This window comes from Oculina patagonica, chromosome 11, assembly GCF_052425735.1.
Source record: "Oculina patagonica isolate OP01 chromosome 11, crgOcupat, whole genome shotgun sequence".
NCBI lineage: Eukaryota > Metazoa > Cnidaria > Anthozoa > Scleractinia > Oculinidae > Oculina > Oculina patagonica.
Window position 1 is genome coordinate 21,836,526 of NC_135768.1, and position 19,233 is coordinate 21,855,758.

A 19,233-nucleotide genomic window follows, 5' to 3' on the forward strand; every position below is an offset into this window, starting at 1 on the left:
CATGTATGCATAGAATGACTAATTGCAAAACTGTGTTACATAACTTGTAAACTTTAATCCAGCTGTGAAAGCTGATATTTTTGGTTACAAGATCCTTGGTCATGGCTATAATCAGTTTGACCAAAGGGCAAGCCTTTTTTGTGGGAAATTATATAGCCAAGTATGTATAGAATGCAACATTTTGGAGATGAACATGACCATGTCTTTCATCAGTTATTTTATGAATAATGATGAATCCAGTCTCTAGCTAGGTTGAGTGAACATTGCTGTTATAATATTTGTGAGCGATTTGCTAAATAAATTAAGTTAATATATAATTTGCAGTTTCCTCCATTTGTTTCTTATATAAGGGCTCTCTAAGGCTTAGCAAAATGTATCACTAACAACAGATATTACATGATTGTGGTTCAGCAACTGCTTTGCTCAATTGTTACTGTAACTTAATACATACAATCTACAATCCTATAACTGTTTGCCAACTGCCATGCAAGAAAACTGCATTTGCAGATAACATTACAAATGTATCAGGTATTGACTTAAAGGTCGATATATAAATCCTAATCCCATTGCTTTCTATCAAATACATCCCCCACAAATGCCTCCCTCTAATAATCGCAAACCTTTCAGTTTGAGGTGCAAACAGTGAAAAAAATACTGTCTCTGGCAACTATCCTGAAGGTCATAATGGCATGCTGAAGACAGATTTATATAAATTTAGCTGATAAAAACAAAATCTGCATTTGCACCAAATCAGATCTTTATGTTGTTGACAAGAGATTACAGCACCAAGGAATGTTAAATGGAGAATTCAACACCAACTGAACTATAGAACCAAGTTGTGTCATGTAGCTTCACTTGAGGCAGCAGTATGCCGGAAAAATTCATCATTAAAATTACCTACATTTAATAAATACTTATGTACTTCAATGATACACTGTCGCATTCAAGTACAAGTATTTGTTGGTCTCTAGTCACAATAAAATTATTTTACATGTACTTGCAATATTTAATTCTTACAAGATTAAGTATTCTGTATTTATAAAATAAACAGGATACCGTTAATATACTCACTGGGATTGGTTGAGAATGTTAGTCCAAAAAATAGTTACTCCCAGCAGTATCTTTGGACCAGATTGCACAGAATCACCGGGTGGAAAGGGCAGTGACGAAAGTGTCTGCCGAAGCCAGCAGAACAGCGCCAGAATTGAAGTACTTAAAAGTATATGGCCAGCATTTCTGCAGCTTTCCTTAGGCCACGCTCTCCCATCGATATCTACAGTCATAAAAAGCTATACGGAAATTTATATTATCTTTTTTTAGAATTGAAGTGAGCCATTACCAAATAAAATATTTATCCTACCAAATACAGAAGGTCCAAGAAAAGAAATATGCCTGGCAACTTTTTGATCATGAACCAATTTTTACATAATTAAAATATGTGTGACTATGAAAAATAAAATAAACAAAATAAGTAAATAAATAAATAAATAATAATTATAATAATAATAAATAATAAGAAATTCAATAAACATTTTTAAAAAACATACTTTTTTGGTGGCATCCAACATTCCTCTCTTCAATGTTAGATCCCTATAATACTCAGCTTAACCTTTTAAAATCTAACCCATTTAATTTCAGCAACTGCATTTATTTTATCTTCCAAAATATTTAATCATCCTTGTTTCTGTTCAAGGTTATTATTACCTAGAGCTTTGATGTTTTTTAGCATAAATTAGTCCCTTGTTTTACTAATCCGTTCGAAAAAAAAAAAAATAAAATAAAATGAACATTTTTCTTGATGAGCATACCAATAAAATCAAACAAATTTTATCCATATTGAGGATCTTTATATTTTTCAGACAAACATCATCAAGCCAAAAATAAAAGCTTAGTCCATACTGGCATCTGAATTAAATTTTCTGAATTTCTTATTGCCTTAGCAGAAATTTAGTTTTTTCCTGCTTTAATTCAAGATGCCAAAATAAATTATTTTGATCGTGAGAATCTGACAGATAAAAACAGTGCTCTCTGCTAATTGGCATATTTTCCTATTTTACTTCCTTTTGAAACTTTAAACAATGGTTGAGCAATATCTATTATTCTAAATGTAAACAACATACTCTGTTGATCTGTTATCTGTATTTGATACTTGATCCGTCGAACAAGTCCGAACTTAACAAGGAATTTAAACTAGAAATCGCATGACTTACATTTTACCCGCGGGACAATTAATTGTTAAATAATTAATTGCTTCATAATGATCTTCAACGCGCTGTACAAATTCATAAATAAGGTATGAGATTTTTAGTTCTGCTCGATGTAATGAAGTTGTCTGATGCATTATATAGGCGATCACGATTTGTAAAAAGCTTCGATAACAAAACTGTTTTAATAAAAAGATTTCTTCAAGAAGTGAGAAATCTTATTTACATGAAGGGTATGCATTTTATGTCTTGTTTGCATTTTGTCTTTTTCTTATCGAGAGTGTAACCTGCATGAATAAATTAGTAGTAACAATAAAACATACATGTAAACTTGATAGCATTTCTCCGTCGCTAAATTGAAACTAGGTGAAAATCTGCAACAACTTAGCGAAAATCTAAGGTCATAAGCAGATTGTTTGAGAGAACTTTATGATGGATAAGCTCAGGGAGAGCTTATCTTTCAAATGCTAAAAGGTTGTGCCTCAAACTAACCGCTCAATTAGTCGAACTAACTACAAACATCTAAACATTACGGCTTTCTGCTGTGAATAGTTAGAAGACGATATACGAAACGCATACAAGACCACATTGCAGAGCAATAACCGAAGGCCCGTGAAATTATAAGCTTAATTTTACAAATCGAATTGAAGGACTAATGATAAAGTCAATGACATTTAACGCGTTGGCCATTTTTTTAGCTAAATTAAAGTGTTTATTTCGATCCATTCTAACGTTACTATTAGCGGTTGTAAAATATCCGTGTAGGTCATTTAAAAGTTGACAAGAAAGGGCGAGAAATAAACTACCTACCAAACGACAAATCCCGCCTCTTCGCAGCCATTTCCTGCGCGATGAATACTGCACTCTAATCACATCTACAGAACATAATCCTAGCTTTTGAAAACCTTTTTGTCATCTGTGGTAAGTACCGTCGCATTTCCTGATCCAAGAGCGTTTTGTCATTACGTTGAGGGGCGTACACAGCGCATCAACAAAAGAGAAAATCTGCTTGTCTACGGACAAACAGGCGAGGAGTTTACAGATCACTCGTTCTAGAACAGACAGAAACCGAGTGACTTTCGACTCCCTGGGTCGCGGGTTTAATGAAGCGTGAAATGTGCGTGATGTATTCAGCGTGGCGTGATGAACGTGACAATGTTGAAAATCAGCTCTTTTCTTTTCCCTTGAATTGAAAACATCAGTTGCAAATCTTACAAAGTCGTGGCGTTTAACACCTTGCTCGATACATTCGTAATGACCTTAGGGGTAGAAATAAAATATTAAAGATGAAAGACGGTTCGAATGTCAACTGGTATTCTATTTTAGAAAAAAAAAAATATGCGAGTTGTATCAACGATAAACAGATAAATCATAAATGAAACAAGAAAACGTAATTCAAACAGACATTTTTAAATTTTAATTAAACTTCGTTTATACAGCGATAAAAAAAACTTTAAGGTGTATATTGATCACACGGGGCAGATATCTCTTCGCGATCGATCCAAACTGTTATTTTTGCGATTAATTACATAAAACCAATATCCAAAATGAAGTTTTTGTGTATGTGTTCAATTAACTGCGTTAATAAACAAAAATCTTAAAACTTGCCATGTTTTACTCTGAAAACTAGAGGGAATAATATTAGGAGCAACGAGCGACTTAGCTAAAAATCTTTCAGGGCAATTATGACCCCTAGGCCAAAATTCTTAGAAATTTATACAAGTACACGAAGCAACCAATCAAATTAGCCAGGGCAGATGTTATGTTAAACAGCGCGTACAATTCCACGTTAATGTTATGTAAATGCAAGTGTCAAAATATTGTACGAACAAAAATATTGTTAATGGAAACATCATGATATGACCTGCCCTTGCTGAATTTTCAAGTTTTTGTGCTTTAGAAATACCGCCATTATATATTTGGAGTTTAGGACTGTTTCGTGAACAGATAATTTGCAGAAGATTTCGGTGTAATATTTACAAGCTTCAAAATATCCAACAGGGAATGACTCTTGAATCATCGCCACGAAACGCAGCGAGACATCAAATCATTGAAAAGAACCGCCTTGGGGCATGTTATGAAGTTCTCTAGATACGAGGCACCTAAACACACTAGAAAATACTGCAAAGACATTTAAAAGAAAATTGATGACCGTTTATGGGACCTCAATCGACCTCAATATAGTGGGTTTTCTAATGCCCTTGCCTTGTTGGTGAAAAAAAATGCGATCTTAGACTTCGTTTCACTCAAGTGATTATAAACAAATGACTTAACTGAAAGTGCTTGTTAGCCGTATTGTTTCGGCGCGAAGCAATATATCCCTATTGTCTACTGAAAGTGGTCAATTGAAAGCCGACAAATGTATAAGAGCATCTATTATCCAGCTTTTGGCAAGTAGAGCATAAACAAAGCGCGAAACGAGTAGAAATTTAACACGGAATTTGTTGAGAAAATTCGAAGTCTAGATTTCGAGAAAGAAAAGTCTTAATAGAAACGTCAGGTAATGATTAGTACTTTAATTATCCCAACGCGCTCACCGAAACACAGCAAAGCTAAATCGTAAAAAAAAAGCGGGACACTATCCAGCGTCGCTCTTTTTCCGAACAATTCCGTCACAAGCCGAAGAGCCCGAGAGGTTCGCGAGATTATCCGAGATCCCGTACGTTCGTTGTTGTACATCACTCATCATTCTCGTCCCCATAGCCTTTTCGTTTCTCTTGGCCGGCTGGGCCTTGGCACGAGAAAACGAAGGGCTCTGGGGACACAGGATTTCCAGTCCTAGATTCTAGGACTTACGTGCCAAGCCGGCTAAGAGAAACGAAAGGGCTATGGGGACGAGAATGATCACTCATGAGTTGTGGAAGCAAGCACTGATCAAATTATAACTGCATTAGGGCTCTGAAGGCAAATTTTACAAGGAAAAGCAAAGCAGAAAACCTCCGAACAAACTGTGTAAACGCGTCGACGCAGCAAAATGGAACGAACAGAGCGAAGACGTCTTGACATAAGTTGGCAAAACTATAAGGGACAGAGTATGTTTGTTTTACTTATTCGTTTGTTTGCTTTTTGGGCGTGGTGCCGCTCGTCTTGAACACAGGATACCATTCTGTGTTACTACCCTGTGCTACAGGATAGTAGCAGGCTCGCCACCCTCCGATGTGAAAGTCAAGGCTATCGGATTTATAAACAAAGCACTTCGCAGGGAGGGGACGGGGCATGTGCAAAATCGTTATTACACTAAGGGGAGAGGTTAGGGGTGGGACCGGTTTGGCAGCTCAAACCGTATTTGAAACAGCAAGGACTAAACATTGGTGAAATCATAGCGGAGCTCCCAGCGGCCCGAAGGGCCGCAGAGCAGAGCCCCATACCCACAGAAAATTAACAGAACCATGTAATTGAGTTTCCATGGTCATCATGGCTAGCGGCACGGTTCGCGGGCGCGTACGACGTACGTCGTGCAACATGGCGGCCATAGTCATCCGGGATTTTTAAAAGGTCTTAAACCGAAACGAGGCTTCGTTTTTCGCGCACTTTCCGCGGCTCCCCGCAGATACACAACCGATATGTCACGTATAAAACTACAGCAGTCTAGAGTGTTTAGATGAAGAAACGGTTTGGGAAACCTTTCTTTCTGCATTTTTCAAGCGTTTTTGGAGGAAAACTTTTTCCCTACAATTTTTCAAGCATTTTTGGAGGGACATTTAAGCAAAAAGCTGAGTATCTATATATTTTTCATTGTTGAAGAGCTGCAAGCTGCTTTTGGCGTTGCTTAAAACTATTCTTATTTTGAATAACTAGTATATTGCCGTAAGTTGATTTTCTTTGGCCGTCAATAAAGTCGAATCCTTGTCCTTTGCCTTGAGAGTTTATTTCTTATTGCTGTGAGTTTATTCCGACTTTTAGCCTTACATTTTCTCGGCGGAAGAAATTCATACAGTATAAGTGACGTTATTCGAAGTGCTAAACGACGACAAAGCAAAAAGCTCGAACAAAATAAATTTATTTATACTAAACTTGCTATGAAAAACATGTTTATACCCAGTCTAGCTCGAGCGCGAGGTGAAACGAGTATAGTTCAAAGCGCGAGTAGTTCAAACAATTATTTTGCTTTAGTGTAGCCCACTTTTACACTGAATAACTACAGTGAATAGAGATGATTTAGTGTACGTTTAAATTTGTTTAAACTTTGCACACGGTAAGAAATAAAAGATAAGTTTTAAATTTGCGTACGTGACTGAGCAACCCATTTCAGTGCGCCGATGTTAAGACAAATATAGGAAAGAAAAGTAAGACGGGAATATGCCTATAAAATATATTGACGTCATTTTGTATAAAGCAAAACGATAAAAGGATCGTAAAACTATTTTCTGTTCTTAGAAAGCAGAGAATAAACTCTTAATTTTTTTTGGCCATGAGTTGTATTAAAGCAAAACAATAAGTAGATCGTAAAACTATTTTCTATTCTTTAGAAAGGAGAAAATAAACTCTTAATTAATTTTTAGGCCATTAGTTGTTCTGCCTCGAGATTATGATGGATTTATATTTATCTTGCACCTATGGGCCAGCGTATGCATTAAAGCTTTGACCGCATATTTATCAAAATGAAAACATTGTTACTCCAGCAAAAAATAAATTAATTAATTAATTAATGGGAGCTTCGCTTTTAGGCTTGCCTAAATCTATATATTAGTGCAAGTGACTCATCGAGTCACAGCTTCGTCACACATTTGGTGCATGAGTATTCTCCTTTAGCCAGCGGAATGTAAGGGCTGATGCATGATAGTTCTTTTGTCCGGAAGCAGGGTAAAGAACGATCCAATGCACTATTGTGAAAAGTGACCTTGCAGTTGTATGTAATGAAATGTCTTCGTGCTAGACTGCGCATAGCCTCTCTAATTTTACAGCGCAAAGGAAAGCAAAAATAACAGCTAGCGAAGCGAGCAGGTTACACGGGGGAACGCAAAGCACAAGGGGGTAAGGGTAAGGGAAGGATGAGCGGGGCGATTTTTCTCGCTCCCCGCCCTCACTCCCTCGTGTTTTGCGCCGGCCTCCAGTTCTCTTGCGGTTGTCAACAGCCTATCTTCGTGGTGCGTGGACGCAACATTCTTCCCGAAAATGTGATTTTCTCTGATGAGTTTGTGAAGGAGAGGGCGTTGAACGTTTTTTGTGTCAGTAACGGGGGAGGGGAGGGGAGGGGGTGGGTGAGAATTACAGTCGAAACTCCACTAATGACAACCTCTTCCCAGCGGACAAGAGTTTCCATACTTTTTGTTATAACTAAAAGCTCTCTACAGTGGCCATTTTAACCTGACCCAGGGTGGCCGCTCACCTGTTACATCGTTCCGCAAGGAGTAAGGCATGGCCTGATTTATTTCAAGCTTTATTGGACTTATTTGCAACGGGCACTGACCCCCCTGTTAGTTATTGTACAGTGCCTTGTATGCAGTTATCTTTTGACAACTATTCGCATCACATACATCGTCTTACAAATCCCTACAATGTGTACACTAATTACAAGTTTATGGTCGGCCTATTAAAAAAGCCACTAGGCTTCCAAAAGGCTTTACTTTACATTTTGCTTGCTTTTTTACATTCGGATGGTTGGCGTCCTGGGTGCAATTTTATCAGTGGCAAGAACACTTAATACAGCTAGTGCTACGCAAGTTTCAAGATCTCAAAGCACTGGCATTCCACGGTTGTATTGCTATTCCAGCTCCCCCTCTCCCCACCCACCCTAACATCCTAAATCGGACATTGGCAAATTGTGGTCTGTCAGTGTCCGATGTCCGACTGTTATTTGTAGCTGGATGTTAGTCCATCTGAGAATACATACTACTTATTAACCGAGAGTGAGGTCATTACAGGGGAATCTCAGACCGAGGCCTTGATGTATTGACCGAGCGACAGCGAGGTCAATACATCAAGGTCGAGGTCTGAGATTCCCCTGTAATGACCGAACGGACGAGGTTAATAAGTTATTTATTATATGGCCTTTAAGCACTATTCAGAAAAAGAGTATAATCAAGGGAAAAAACACTGGAGGTAAAACTCGCTCTCTGTGGCTCTCTTTGTCGCTCATACTAAAGAAGTATCGGTATGCTTATATTTTTCTTTCAGTTATTGAAAAGTTAGTTATATTTTGTCGGCATTTTTTGTTGTTTTTGCCCCCTCGCTAGTAGCTTTTACTCAGAACTCAAAAAACCGTCGAGCCGAGAAAAATTTTCATAATGCCCGGTCATTACAAGAAAATAATGCCCGCTCAGCAGCCAATCAGAGCGCGCGTACTATTGTAGCCATATAATACTGTTTAACATTGTGTTAAATTGCCTTGGCGATCCACAGGTGCCCATTTATACTATTTGGTTGAGAGGTACTGGGTGCTTACCATTTAGCCAAAAAAACAGAAATTTCGGTTGAAAGTCAAATGGAACAGCAATTTTCCGGAAATTCCGTTCGAAAATTGTGGAATACGTTTTGAGGTAGTCCTTTTATTCCGGTTGGAACGAAACGACGGAAATTTTCTTACCATTTGAACAAATCTTCCGTTTCCAGGCCCTTTTGAGGACCTCCGCGCGGTTTTTCACATGTTTACAATATGGCGTCTTCACACCGATACAGAACGCGTATGTTCACTTCGACCATAGAAATGTCAGCACTTGTTTAACAGGAGAAATAAGCTGCCTGCCTCTGGTATTCCACGTTGGAAATGTGTTAATATTTTTTTCTCAGGACACTCGGACAGGATCAAGCTCGAACCTAAAAAAATCGAGATCCGGGAGACCACCAATTTTGCGAGAAGATACCTCTTCTCAACCTCCAAAACAGCACAAAAAATAGAGCTTCACCGAGTCATCCACAAAAATGCGTCAAATATTTAAAATTTTTCTCCCAGATTTGGCCAAAATAAGCGTTAAACCACGCATTTTTAAGAACTTTCCTTCGTATCCGGGAGATTTGACGACCCGTACGGGAGACCGGGACTGATTCGGCCTGTATTCGGGAGACTCCCGGGGCGGATAATCCGGGAGAGTTGGCATAGATGCAATTGTCACTCGACTGCGAAATTCACTCGGTGCGTAGGTGGGAACAGTTAACCTTAAAATAACCTTGTATTTTGTTTAAATCGCGTCTCATGGAACAGCTGACGGCAGTAAACAGCATCAGCCCAACTTCTTCGTCAAAAAGTTTGTTTTCTTCCTCAAAATATTCAGCTATATCGACAGAAAACAACACTGAATTTCGCGCTAGATAGAATGAGCGGAAAGGAACGCCTGGTAGAATAATGGTAAGCGAAATCTCATCCGGTTGGTCGTTATATTCGGAAAATCGCTTACCATTATGCAACGGTCACACCAACCGGATTTTTCTTACAGATGGTAAGCACCCACTGTATTAGTAAACTACCTTGCCAGACTGCCAGAAAAACTAGAGACCCCACTTGAGTCATTTTAATAACGGTTTGTTTTTTTTCCAGAACAAGTAAGTGTAGGAATTGCACAACTGAAACAGGCGCCGACAACCGGAAATAACTCACTAAATAGGCCGAAAAATTGTTTTGCGTGACTTAGACCACCAAGCTTATTACATTGAATCGATGTGAATCGTAAAATTTCTGCACGACGCAATTTCAAGGAAATCCTACAAGTGAGCGCGTGCCTCTCTACATTGAATCGGTTTCAAATTTGCCAAAATATTCAAAAAGTGTTTTAGAAGAAGTGATGAAAAAAATTAAATTTAATACATTTTCACTTTTATTAGCCCAGGCAAGTATACAAATTATTTTTGCGTAGTAATCCGACTAAGCTGCTTTACGATTTTGGATTTAGTTTAAAAATGGTCCTTTTTTGGCTCTAGCTAATTGCTTTTTTGCATAGACTAGCTAGATAACATATCAACGTTAAGTTTTTACCCGCATCAAATGTATAGTTCATTTCTAGAAGAGAGGATCGATCGATCTAAAAAAATAATTCAAAATTTTATGTTAATAAAGGTTTCATGGGCAAACTTTCTATTCAACTTTCCAACAAGGTTAAAAGATTGTTTTCTTTTTCTTTTGGCAATTTTTATGGCACTGCTTCGATTTACATAATTTGTTTTTCTAGCCGAATCCTTTATCCGACGCCTAGTAATTATGGAAAATGATTAACCATTGAAGGAAGAAAAACTTGGCAATTAATATACAAATGGTTTACTCAAATATTTTAACAGAGAAACACCTTGGAAATTGCGCAAAATTTTAAATTTTCGCAAAAACACCCCAACTAAAACTAATCCAAACATTGTTGTTGTTTTTTTTTTCGTGTCAAAAGTCGAGCAAGTGGATTCTGCCTCGAATTTATTAGCCTTACAAAAAATTATGAACCAACCCACACACACAAATTAGACAGAATCGCATTTTAATGAGAAGAAATTTCCTTTCACCTTCGAATTCATATTTGCTTTAATTTTATACCAGCCATATTCCACGAACCTTCAAAAAATCTGTCGTTTTCATTCCAGATGTTGCCTTAAAAAATAATTTCCTTTTTTTCCTTTAATGATACTGGTATTGTTCCTAATAATAATAGTTTATTCAAAATCTAAAGCCAGGAAAACCCGAACAAAAACCATCTGTAATCTGCTTTTTAATAAAGTTTTGTCTAGACGCTTTAAATTAAAATCGCAAATTCAACTGTCATTCCCATTGGTCATTGCAGTACAATTTAGAAACGAGTGCGCAAGATTAATTAGACTTTTAGTGAATTTATTTTCCGTGACTCGATATTTTCTCAGCTAATAACACTGATTTTGCCAAATTTTGAGAGCATTTCAGTCCTGGGTGATGGATATATGATCGAAATAAGAACCTGATATCGGTATTTATTTACTGTGCGTGCACTATACTCGATCGATACTCGAGTAAACTCTAGTGGAGTGTGACAGACACAAGGTTACGTTCCCGGATGTTATCGACAGCTTGTGACTTCAATCAAAGCTAAGGATGGGCCGATACAGGATTTTCAAAACGATACGATATCGATACGATATTTGCCTTTTTTCTCGATATCGATATCGATATTGTGACGCCATTTCCCTCCTGAAGTCATTGGTTTGTCATGTGATTTGTCTGACCATAGAAAGGACAGTTCTGACATTATAAATGTTAGCCAAGAATGTTGATTTTTGGTCTTTTTGTTTCACTGTTGCATAAGCAATTTGTGGCATCAAGTCAAGGCAAGAAAAATTCAAATATTGACAAGAACATCAATATTAATTTGTTTGAGCAAAATTGCATTTTTTTTAACCTCAGGTGCTGACCAGAAGACCGCAGGCACAGGTCACGTGTGCAGTATCGAAAACGTATCGAAAGTACGATTTTTTTTTTCGAAAGTATCGATACCTTTTCAAAATTGTCAAAATATCGGTGTATCGAATATTTGGTATCGAATATCGGCCCTTCCTTAATCAAAGCCCCAGCCCCCAGCCCCCTGGGCTGAGCAGACATTGAATTCCCAGTCAACACAAACACTCGACCGGCTCATGTTTCAAGATCTTTGCGAATAGCGAGCTGTCTTCGGTGTTTGCTACGATCCGATCTGTGCTTCGATCACGCAAAATTACTCGCGCTACACCCGAGAAAATCGCCCCAAAAGATCCTGTTCAGAACTGAAGTGTTTTGCTGTGAAAAATCAACACGACTCAGCCAGACTTCTACTCAAACAATCGACGTGTGTAATTTTACAGCTCTTGCCGTCCACGCTCAATTGAGTGTCAGAAATGTGAGTGTTTTCACCCGATATTGGCGGCGCGAACAATTCAAAGTTTCAAGATCAAGTGCTTGGGATATTATTGTACCAAAACAAGCGCGTCTGAAGTCAGTTCCGAAACATGGCTAGTTCATTAGGTAAGATTCGGAGTGTAATAATATTCTATCTCTTTTTACCATTACATTGATTCAATTATCGCTCGCTAATTGATTAAACACCATTTCTGTGGATTTCTTTAGGGCTCTTTCTGAACGAGGACGATCTAGACGAAGCGAATCGGTTGTCCAAGAAAATCGAATATGCTCAGCTAGAGGCGTACGAGAAAGATATGATACAGAACATTTTGGAATACAACTGGGACTCGGAACATCAAATGGTGTCGAATTTACTTCACTTCCCTCACATCATGCCCGAAGATAAGCGACTGAAATGGCTTTTAAAAGGATTAAGAGAAGAAAAGCAATTGTACTACGTTCTGGCTGCAGCTACCGGCGTCGCAGGGTTGAAATTACAGGGTAAAGATTCCGAGGAGATTTTGGAATTACTTAAGAACATTTCGACCTCACAAAATGGCATGGTAGCCCTCCGAGCTTTCATGTCACTAGCCGATTATCTGAAACATCCCAAGGACACTCCTTTTGTGCTAAAATTCATGCACAAATCCAAGTCGAATTTGCGATACAATTCGCTAGACTGGCTGATTGAAAATGTTAAGGATAGGAAAGAACTTTTAGCCCTGTTCGAGGACAAGGCTATCCCGGAAGATGTCAGACAGGAGGCAGTCGATAGGGTCAAAAATTCACCCGATGGCGAAGCACAAGGTAAGAGTGTGAAATATTTTCTATCGGTATTTTATTACGCCAGAAAATGGCAAAGCTCATGATTGTTTTCGTTGATTAATTCAGGGGCTTTAAGGCGAGGCAGAGTAATCGGCAGTTCGGAAATAAATTGAGCTGCGATTAAGTCGTTTAAAGCCACGCGAAGTGATCAATTTCTGCACACTTGGGCGTTTGACATGGCACGCAAAAAATGTACAAAACGCGTGCACTCCATGCAAAGCATCTCACGAAGCTTCATTCAAAATAAAAGGCAATGGCGCTAAGAGACTCCATCGGATGTCATTTCTAACTGTGATTATAGTCTATAGCTTCCGGGGCTCGATAATTTTCAATCAACAAAACGAAAATTGAATTCTTCATTATTAAAATTTATTTGCGAGTGTGCATGTGTTGTATAATCATTTTTACATGCTTTCTCGACGCTGTTTTGACTCTGAGTCGCTGTTCAAAGTTATTGCCTTAGGGTTGAATAAGGGTTCTTCTAATACACAAATAAGCTCTCAAGAACTCCCTTTATTAAGGAATAACGAGTCAGCTAAAGTCCATATCAGAAATTGTCGGTTTCATCGCGTGTGATATGGAGAAATATCAAAGGTTACACTCGCCAACATTCCAAGTTTTATCGACACGAGGTTTGTTATCAACGTTTTCTTAGAGACTTCACATGTGGTTGACGATTATCAAAATTTACATAAGCTCGTTTTCTTGTGTCGTGTAAACAATTCACTTAAATTAAAGCACACACAGACGAGAAGACCGCTACTTTAAATTTTTTTTTGTGGCAGATTCACTGAAAGATCTTGTGAACAAAAGCTGTAGTATTAATTAAAGTGCTGCATTAAAAACGCTCTTGAAAGTTAGTGCTTTTTTTTTCTTTTACACTTCGCTTCCTCTAAAACGCTTTGTGCATATTGTCACCGTTTGAATACTGGCTTCCTTGAATGGTAATTAGCTATATCGCCTACTGGGAGTTATTCAAAGAAACAGTAAACTATCTCAGTTGCCTGTTAAATTGTTTGTTTTGGCCTTAAATCGGAAAATTGATATCGACTTTCGGTGGCGAAAAAGAATTGTAGCATAAAAGACGAATGAGAAACTTTCACGGCCTTCCATACATAGAATTATAGTTCTTTCATCGTTTCGATTGACTCAATAAATTTGCAAGTAATTAGAAGTGCAAGTTAATTGATCGAACAATATCGGGTTACACTTCTTCCAATCTAAAGGTACAAAAGTCAAAACGTAAAGAAAGCGCGTCCTGCAGACAAGAAATATTGCTTTTTTAATTAGGACGAAAGTGAAAGCTTTGTGTCTCTTTAATTTCAGTGCAGGTGGTTTCAACGGTTAAGAACTGGCAGTTCGGTTTGGATATTTGCACATGAAAGACAAACTTTAATGTAAGAGCCGTAATTTTGTGTGGTCCCTTTCTAATAAGGCGTCGAGTTGTCTGTGGAGTCCTTTATCACTGATTGCGATGTAATTTTTGGCAAAACGCAGAACAAAGCAACAGCTAATAGGCACGTTTTCTGTTTTGATTCACTCCCTTGCAACAAAAATTCATTTTGAAAAGCGAATAAAGCTGGCGTGTTTGCAATCAAACCAGGCGTTTGGGAACAAGAGAAACTAATCTTGGAAAACGGAGCCTGTATTTAAGACTTAAACCTTCCTCTTACAAAGGAAGCAAAATAAAAACAAAGGCTATTAGGAAACGATTAGAAACAAGAGAATTGCAAGAGGATGTTAATGGGATCAAAACAGGTTGATTGATCAACAGCTAATTTCTTTTAACCATATCATACATTTTAAAGCAGACATTGTGATGAGAAAATAAAAAATCATCGACAAGGGGACGTGTCTTGGCCTACTATCAAAATCACAGATCTTGCACTAGAAGAAACACATGGTAATCACTTTTGATAGGTAATATTTTGAGCTTTGTAAGTAAAGGAATTAGGGATTAAAGTGTTACTTAATGATTTCTAGAGAATTTTAAGAATGTGCAGATTACATCTGTAACATCTCCAGATAAGACTAGTGTCTGTAGATTCTGTGATTCTGTGGCTATTTTTTTACAAGATTATCAGGAAGGCTCATTTCAAGATGCTATTAGCTAAGCAAGTATGTAAATATAAACAGAGCAATTTGTGCTGATCTCAAAAAGTGAAATTGTAATCTTTACTAGGAGTATTTTTAGCAAGCTTTCTAGAAGGTTTTATCATGTGATCAATAAACTTTTAACTACTTCCTCTGCAATTTATACTTAGGGAAGCTTTGCCCAGTTAAGCTTATGAGCACAATTTCCACAGCCTATATAGCATCAAGTTGGGGTAATTTTTGTCCACGGCAGAGAATTTATATTCGAAAAGCATTCAGGTATTTCTTGTAGAAATTCTTAATTGCAAGGGCTTTTCAAGCATCTTTGGAATTGATTTAGATACCAGCAGTCATTCAACAGTTTTAAGAAGAAAAAAAAACTCATTAGAAATTCTCTTGCAATATTTACATGTTCAGGCTATTCTAGTTAGGAACAGTATGGTATTACATAAGTGCAAGTCACTAAATTGCTATGATATGAAATTTAATACTGTATAACTATTAAAATGGGTACGTAAAAGATATAGCATGGTATGATACGCCAGGTCAAATTTTGCAGCAACCTTTTTGCAAAGAAACGTGTAATGTTCATCAGATATTAAAAGACAAAACCCAACAACACTTACAAGAATATAATATGGGTCACTCTAGTTCAAGGACTGTGTCTGTCTGGGCACGTACTAAATGATCTAGAATTGCTTTTATCATCTAATCAAATATATTAAAAAGCCAAAAGAGTTAGTTTATGTTCTGACAGGCAACTTCCGATAGCAAAAGAACGCTACTCACATACACTGCATACACAGGTCATATAAACATGATCGATGACGAGAAATACCTAAACGTGCGTTATTTTTTTATATCAAGGAAATAGAAACTAAAAATAAATCGCTTTTAGTAAGCTTAAAACACTTACAGTTTACTTGCAATTGTACGGGACCTCGTCATCCAGCCTATGGTAGATAAGATGCAAATTATTCAGCCATTTGAATTCAAATCGTCCGCCATCTTGAGTTTTATAAAGCGCGGATACCAAGCAGTGAAGACAATATCCCACAAGCGCTTGCGAACTAGGGTTGCTGACCCACTTGCAGCTTTCACCCGTTCCCTTACGAGTTATCGCTCATCGCTTTCCGCGCTCGCTCTCTCCTTAATAATAACTTAATGACTTGAGAAAACAGGCCTCTGTATCCATCATTGCGCTTTATCGATCCTCTGCTCCTCCGCTCGAGATTTTGACCGAACAGAGTTCTGTATATCTGATTGGTTTTTGCACAGCTATGAACTTTTACGCTGTAATGACAAGTAATCAGAAACCGTATGCACTCATGTCTACACGGATTGATCTCTCTAAAGTTACGTTAGCAGTATGAAAAGTTTTCGAGTCGAATTCAATTCCGTGGTTCATTCATTTATTCTTATACACCGCTGTCTTTTTATATCAGACAGGAAAAGTGGAGGGGGACAGGAGGGCGGGAGCCCGGGAGAAAAGGGACGGGAAGCGGGAGAAGGGAGGGCGGGAAGCGGATTTCCTAAGGTGGCGGGAACCGGGAGAAAAAGAGTAAAATTTCGCAACATTTCGTTATATTTCGCAATGGATATGGGATAAAGAGGAGAGAACCGCTACGGAAAGGGGCTGGAGGCAGAGTAAAAGGTACGGGAAGCGGGAGCAAAAGGTACGGGAGCCGGGAGATTCAGACTCCCCTGTCCCCCCCCCCCCGGAAAAATACAGACTGTACATCTGCAGACTTGCAGACACGTTGACTGTGACTTGCACTCCAGTTACCCTAAATATTGCCAGGTTTACGGTTAGCCCTCAATAATGGCAATGATAACACTATAATTTTAAAAAGTCAGACTGTAGACCTGTCTAAAGATGGCGCACCATTCTTTCACCCGTTCATATTTATTCACTAAGGGACTAAATGAATGATAGAGAAGGGACTCGCATAATTTTGTTTTTATTAATATTTCTTTGTTCGGGAAATTCACAGGCGCAATGCGTACTCCTTCTGAAAGTTTTGCTTGGTCAGCATTAGAATGCGCAAAACTAATAAATCAATTTTTAACTCTAGATTGGGCAAACGAAGACCTGCACCAGTTTACATTCGTACCTAACCTGGCAGAATTTGAGGCCATGAGAACGAAAGAGCAGACGCTATCAGAGCTATTCGCCGAACTCGATCTAGATAAAGATGGTTTGATTGGTGCGGCCGAGCTAAGAGATTTCTGTGAGGACATTGGTCAGGATATAACATTGGAGAGAGCAGCGAAAGATATTGCGCTGGTAGATGGCAATAAAGATGGCAAAATTGACAAGGATGAGTGGATTGAACTAATGTTTCCAAAGTTTAATATTCAATGAAGACAATGAGAGCTAAGAATTTTAAAACTAAAAATTTATCGACTCGTACCCAGTCTTAAATAACGAGCAACACAGTTAACACGTATGTCACAGACCTACCATTTATTTTGAAACGAATCTCCGCGGAAGGTAAAAGTGTCCCGAAAACTGCCGGGCTTGCGTAAAGACCACGAAAACGAGAAAAACAGATTTTGTTTAGTTGAGCAGTTGAGGACTTGCATTCGGAATTTTTTCTCCGAAGAAATACTTTTGCTCGACTGCCAGAGGTTTTGGCTATCTCTAGTTGAAGGTTGCATTTGTTTGGGATATTATCCTTATCGTGTATACAGTTCTTCCAGCTAAAACAATCGTTTCAAGAAGTATGGATTGACTTGACATCTATCGTCTTAACACGACGTTTAGGACTGGGTACGATAGGCCCTATGTTGTAGATATTTAGGTAAAAAGATTCTAATGATAGTATATCGTGAAAGAGCGTTTCTTTGTTGGTTGTACAGCTTGTCACAAGGTTTACCGTTGTGATAGACTGTAAAGAACACTATTAGTTTTTGCGTGAGTTTTGTGTGTGAAAACAAGGCGCTCAGAAAAGCCTTGGGCAGAGTATTAAAATGTGGAGTGGGACTGGGGAGAGGTGCGGAAGACATTTAGTTGAGCGTTATTGAAATTTTGTTTTTTAGTGAGTATGCGTCTACCCGCTAAATTTTAGGTCCTCTAGTTGCTCCTAGTACGGTCAAATTAATTCGTTTTTGTGTGAAAAGGCGGCAGTCTACACTCCTCAATATGTATATATCTTTCGCGCTTTGCGTTGTCCAGTCTTTTTCTTTTTCTTTTTTTTTTTTTTTGGGAAAACGTAAGTCTGTTTTTTCAGTCTAACACGGCAAGGATTTCCTAATAATGAACTGAAATGCTTTTTGGATTCGTTACTTACAGTATTTACTCGGGTTTTAGAGGCGTTCTTAGGGCTACTAAGTTATATGTACAAACGTTACCAAAGGTCGCAGCCCAGGCTGCTAATCCTTTCAGGGAAGAGTCGTGTTCCCATATTTGAAAAGAAGTTAACCTGAATTTCAGACGTCTTCCTCTGGTCGCTTACTCGTCTATTCTCGGGAGTTTGCGACCTGAGGAAGACGTTTGAAGTTCAGTCTACGGAAAAGTGTGAAGTGTTTGTTAAACAAAGAAGACTTTGATAAATGCCACAGTGAGCAATGGTACACGTCCTTAGTCAGTACTGCACATATTATGGACGTTTTAAGGTGATCTTGACTCGTACTCAGTACACGCTATTGGCACCTTAACGCGCCAAGAAGAGAACTGGGTGCTAGAATACGTAAAAAATCTTTCCCTGTAAAGTGCCTCAAAGCTTAAGGTTGTTTGCTGAATAAACTTTTCGCTGCCGATCTTGCACCCTATTTGCCGAGTTTCTTTGTGGAAAAAAATTGGCATATTTAACCAGTCCCTCACCGGCTGACTGAATAGCTGATAAAAAAGACTTTGTTGTGTAACAACTGTTGCAAGTCTTCCACTGGCGATTCATAAGCTGACTGCCCCAGACTCATTCCCAGTCGCTCCCGAGGCGGTATTGACTAGAACGCATTGCATCAAGGGAAGGCCGGAAGAAAATCGGAGTTTTTTTTTTCTTCGCCCTTCTCAGCCTGCCCAGCAACCCTTGCCTCATTTCACCCCAGTCTTTTATTGCCTTTAGGAACAAATAAGTAGGGACTGGGAACGAGTCTGTGTTTGCCCGTAAAGGGACGAGTGAAAACGTGGGGATTTGATTTCAGTCTTTGCCGGTTTCAAACCAATTTTTCAACTCTTCAAATAAAGAGTACAACATTTAAAGTAAGACCCGATCAATCCAGAACTCCGCAACTTTGATTTGATTCCCAATGAAACCCCGATATAACGAAACTTTCAGTTTACAACGAGGTCCCCAGTATAACGAACGATATTCTTCAGCCTGGCTAGCCTGTTCCAGTCAGCTGGGG

At 38.4% G+C, this 19,233-nt stretch overlaps 2 protein-coding genes across 2 annotated transcripts in view; one reads left to right on the forward strand and one right to left on the reverse strand.

The window, feature by feature from the left end:
• Positions 1-3,277, reverse strand: part of LOC144630679 (uncharacterized) — a 28,699-nt gene extending 25,422 nt beyond the window's left edge. The window contains exon 1 of the mRNA XM_078489048.1: positions 3,015-3,277. Within this exon, the coding sequence (XP_078345174.1) occupies positions 3,015-3,045 (31 nt within the window). The 5' untranslated portion in view covers positions 3,046-3,277. The remainder of the gene's footprint in view (positions 1-3,014) is intronic.
• An 8,724-nt stretch (positions 3,278-12,001) lies between these two features.
• On the forward strand, positions 12,002-17,392 carry LOC144629906 (uncharacterized). Its single transcript, XM_078488153.1, has 3 exons — positions 12,002-12,087; positions 12,190-12,771; positions 16,959-17,392. Exons 1-3 carry the CDS (start codon positions 12,072-12,074, stop codon positions 17,246-17,248), a joined length of 888 nt encoding a protein of 295 aa, XP_078344279.1. The 5' UTR covers positions 12,002-12,071; the 3' UTR covers positions 17,249-17,392.
• The last annotated feature ends 1,841 nt before the right edge of the window (positions 17,393-19,233 follow it).

Excerpts from the sequence above, each read along its gene's own strand:
- LOC144629906 (XM_078488153.1), top strand. Across the intron at positions 12,772-16,958 it reads ACCCGATGGCGAAGCACAAG|ATTGGGCAAACGAAGACCTG; the intron begins GTAAGAGTGTGA and ends TTTTAACTCTAG.